Here is a 4,765-nt window from a genome sequence, read left to right on the forward strand (position 1 = left end):
AAATCCAAACATAATAAATTATGAATAATAAAAAAATCAACCAGTTTTAAAAGTGTTTTCATATTAACTAAAAAATATAAATACATTTATATACATATATATGTATATTTAAATAAATTTTCATATAATTTCAATTTTTTCATGCGTTCAATAAAATATTCATCCCTCGGGACTATTATAGATTTACAATGTATAAAAATGTCCATGCTATAAAAATGTTATGTTGGTTTCAAAGTGTTCATATGTTTCTAATAAAGTTTTGTGAGTTCTAAGAAATAATTAGACATTTTTAAATAAAAATAAGTAGATATATGAAAAAATATGTCAATTTATGATCTAAAAATAAAAGTTTTTGTGAATTCAAATATTAATTTAGGTTGTTTAACCAACTGATATCAAAGACATGTATCCTTTATTATGTGTCAAGTGGCAAGGTTCGGATTAGGTGGCTAGTCGCGCATGCGTTTAGCTCTAGGTGGCTAGTTGGAGGCCGCGAGCAATATATTTTTGCTAAATTATAATCTGTTTTGCTGACGATTGGGACCCGCATGTCAGGTGCTTCTGCGTGAAAAGAAAAAGAGCAAGGCGGTCTTTGCAAGAAAAAAAACACGCACATGCCTAGTCTTATGTTCGGTCGTTGACTATTTGCTAAATTAATATTTTTTTCCTTAAAGTTGGGACCCGCTTGTCATATGCTTCTGCGTGAAAAGAAAAGAAAAAGTAGGGCGGTTTATGCAAAAAAATACGCACGCCTAGTTTTATGTTCGATCGTTGACAACGGCCCCATGCCATGCTGTCGTGTCTCGTCAACGTCGATGCCGTACACAAATAGGATTACCATCGTATTTACACCTTCGAGCCAAGTTTTAACACCACTTTAATGTACATCATAAGTTTTAGCACTAAAGTAACCGTTTGTGTCAAGTTCTAGAACCAACGATGTAATTGACTCTTTATAATACTATAAGCTCATTAGTTTTAAAAAGCCCACATTTAATTAAGATGTCCAGTTAGAATTTGATCATCTGATGGGTCAACAATTTCTCAAAGTTTTTTATTTAATTATTTTATATACTTATGCTTATTAATTTTTAGGCCGTTGTTATAGATCAGCCGACTGATCCCTGCATAGGATCAGCCGCCTCGCCGGCCACTTGATCTTTGCTTCAGGAGGCGTTATTAGCCGTGGGATCCACCGCAGCCACTCAGCTTTTTTCCTTTACATGGTTTCTGATGATGTGATTGGATAGGAAATGGACGAGCCCACGGGACTGCTTTAGGTGTTTTTTATTCTCACTCTACAAAAGCAAGCTAGTTTGCCTTCTTTACAATGAATCTAGCTATTTTGCTTTGCAAGAACCATTTTCTTCGAACTACTTCAAAATGACTAATATTAATTAACAAGTTGTCTATGATCGGGGTCGCAGCATCACGATTCGTGAAAAAAAAGAATGCTATGTGCCGGTCGACTGGTCTCTTCAAAAAACGATCAATCATGATCCGTCGCATCATAGCATCCGATCCAACTAACAAGGTTTATTACATGGATCATGTTATGTCGAAGATTCATAACATGAGTCATGTTGCGTTCAGTATATCATAATATTTGTAGGTATGTGGGCACTAAATGCTAATTTATTGTAAAAAAAACCATTCAAAAAATGACCGCAACATAACAAGTTAATTCATGTCGTGTAACAACAATGAAATCACATTGGAACTCTACCCCTAGAAAAATACGCATAATCGCCGCATGTTATTTGGGGAACGATTCATTGTAGCAACAACACACATTGCAAGACCACAACTAGCTTTGCAACATGGTGCTCTGCTTTGTAAAGAAGATAGTGGTGCTTGTTTGCAGCAGCGCGTGCTAGCCTTGCAATATCTAATGTTCAGCTTACATTGTTGCGTTAGTCGTTTCACCTGTGCCGCGTTGGTCGTTTAGCCGTGACCCATCATTTGCAACACATCACATGCTGCGTTCGAGGGTTTGCAACATGACACATGTTGTGTTTACGTTGCAAACACTCCTTGATCATCACAACTTATTATATTCGGTTGCAATATGAGCCATGTTATGCTCGACGGTTTGTAACATGGTCCATGTTGTGCTCGGGAGTTTCCAACATGATCCGTGTCATGCTTGTGTTGTAAATACTCCACGATTGTGCAAGCGTTTTCACCATTTGCATCATAGCCCATGTTGCACTCGAGGGTTTGCAACATGACCCAAGGTTGCAAACACTACTTGGCCGTCTAAGCGTTTCCTAACCGTCCGCAACATGCCCCATGTTGCACTTGTGTTGCAAATACTCCATCGATTCCCAAGATTTTTTTGACCATTTGCAAGATGACTCAAGTTGCACTCTGGGGTTTGCAACATTGACCCAAGTTGCGCTCGCATTGCAAACACCCTTTTGACCTAGTCTTTGCAGTGTTACGCGTACGGGTTGCAATGACGTGTGTTCGGCTTTAAGTGTCGTCGGTCGGCTTGCAACATCATAACTTCGACTTGCAGGAGCACCACAACATCGCCGTTCAACTTTGCAAGGAGGAAAAATATGACGGTGAACCGTTGCAACATTCGAATGTTTTTGGCTTTGCACCCGTGGGGTTGGCCTTGCAGCATCACATGTCATGCGTGCAGCAGCGGATCAACTTGGCGTTCTTTATCCTTTTTAAATAAAAATATTGTGTTCTATATTCCCACTTTTTGTTTCATTGCTTCTATATTTCTATTAAACAAGTTTAAAAATTATTTATTAAATTATAATTAGAAGAGAGACATGGCATTAGACAAATGGTGATGGCGTGCAAGCGATGTGGTGATGGGTGGCAATGCAACGATTGCATGCAAAGACCGGCAGCAGAAAAGCAGCATCATCCGAACGAATTGTTTTTTAACTTATTAATACTCAACAAGAGAGAACGCCCTAAAGGGACCCACGTGGTTGGGAGCAGAGCGTGACAGCTCAATCCAGTCGTTGGTTTGTTTTGCGACTGGACGGCCCGATACGTGGTTGATTTTCGGAAGAAATCAGCCAGCTAATTTTAAGCGTTTTTCTATTTTTTTTAAGGCCTCCCAATTAATGAAGGTATTTAAGTTATAACTGAACCATTCGATTTTGACCAGTCAACAACTTTTCAAGCTTTTCCATTCAATTCTTTTAATTCGCTATGTTTTTTAGTTCTTCCAAATTCTAAGCAAAAATATCGACATCCAATATTAAACAAAAATGTATGAAAATTCATTTCAAGGTTAGTCTAAAAATACCAATTTGATATTATAAATTTCGATATATTTCTTTATGCAAATTTAGTCAAACTTAAAAGGTTCAACTTTCAGAAAATAATTCTCTTACATTATAAAACAAAATGACTAATTTTTTTTAAGAAACTCAGCAACACCAGTGACACCGCAAAGCTTGCCAAACCTTTCTAGTGTAACCTAACGTGCACAGCGCAATTGGATCGATCAATAATACACCTCATGTCCATTATCAAGGGCCGACCAAGGGACCATGGCCCCCCAAATCCCCCGTACTACAAATGCAACCATACCACAGTGTTTTTAATTATAAACAAACCAACAAACCCAAACGTGCTGCATCAACAGTGAGATACGTAGTAGCAAGCACTGTTGTCTTCCACTCATCCCGGCCATGGTTTGCTTCAAGCTCAACCCCACGTCCTTTGCGCTCGCCGCAGCCGTGGTCGTCATCCTGGCGGTGGCGGCGCCGCGGCCAGCGGCCGGGGCGTCGGCGCACCTGCACGTGTACATGCACGACGTGCTGGGCGACAGCGCGATGATGGTGGTGCGCGGCCCGCGGGGCAACTTCGGCAACACGGTGGTGATGGACGACGTGCTGACGGAGGGCACGTCGGCGTCGTCGGCGGCCGTGGGGCGCGCGCAGGGGCAGTACATCGTCGCCTCCTCCAAGGGAGGGTTCGAGCTGATGGTGACGATGAACGTGGTGCTCACGTCGGGGACCTACGCGGGGAGCTCGGTGACCGTGATGGGGCGCGACGACACCGGCGTGGCGGTGCGTGAGCTGCCGGTGGTCGGCGGCACGGGGCAGTTCCGTATGGCGAAAGGCTACGTGCTGTGGAAGACCGTCCGCCCCGACCTGCTGGAGCTCGACATCTACGTCAACCCGTGAGCCACTGCCTGCCCACTCGGGCGATTCAGCGTGCATGCGTCGTCAGCGACCTGTGGCAACAGTACATAAGTGTTGCACGTGGTCGTTCGGAATAAAATGAGTGTTGCACCTTGTGTTACAAAGCGCTATGTGGATGTTTGTGGTATTTGTGTGTGTCTGTGTGTGTGTTTCTTGGATCTTGTCATTCTTTTGTTGGTCTATAAGTGCAACGGATTGTGAGCACCTGTCATATGTGCCTGCTGCTTGTTTCAATCGCCGCCCACCTCCGATATATTCCATTTTGTGTACAAATATTGACTTTCTTTTTTCTTTTTTTGACATGCAGCCCACTAAGCATGCAACATGCACCGAAAAAGGTACACCACAACATGCAACCATGCATAAAAAACCTCATCTCAACTTACATGCATGGAAATTTCCATTCTACTCCCTTCGTTTCGAAATTTAAATATTTTTAGATATTTTAATATAAACCACGTACAAAGCAAAATAAATGAATCTACACTTCAAAATACGTTCATATACATCTATATGTAGTTCGTATTAAAATATCTAAAAAGACTTAAATTTAGAAACACATGGGAGTATTATGCTATTTATAC

At 41.4% G+C, this 4,765-nt stretch overlaps 1 protein-coding gene across 1 annotated transcript; it reads left to right on the forward strand.

Annotated features, from left to right (window-relative positions):
• Positions 1-3,557: 3,557 nt before the first annotated feature.
• Positions 3,558-4,415, forward strand: LOC123397171 (dirigent protein 2-like). Its single transcript, XM_045091822.1, has one exon. It carries the CDS (start codon positions 3,666-3,668, stop codon positions 4,161-4,163), a length of 498 nt encoding a protein of 165 aa, XP_044947757.1. The 5' UTR covers positions 3,558-3,665; the 3' UTR covers positions 4,164-4,415.
• The last annotated feature ends 350 nt before the right edge of the window (positions 4,416-4,765 follow it).

Source organism: Hordeum vulgare, chromosome 5H, assembly GCF_904849725.1.
Source record: "Hordeum vulgare subsp. vulgare chromosome 5H, MorexV3_pseudomolecules_assembly, whole genome shotgun sequence".
Lineage (NCBI taxonomy): Eukaryota > Viridiplantae > Streptophyta > Magnoliopsida > Poales > Poaceae > Hordeum > Hordeum vulgare.

What these genes read in the sequence shown, in the direction of transcription:
- LOC123397171 (XM_045091822.1), top strand. Translation starts at nt 3,666, where the DNA reads ATGGTTTGCTTCAAGCTCAACCCCACGTCCTTTGCGCTCGCCGCAGCC.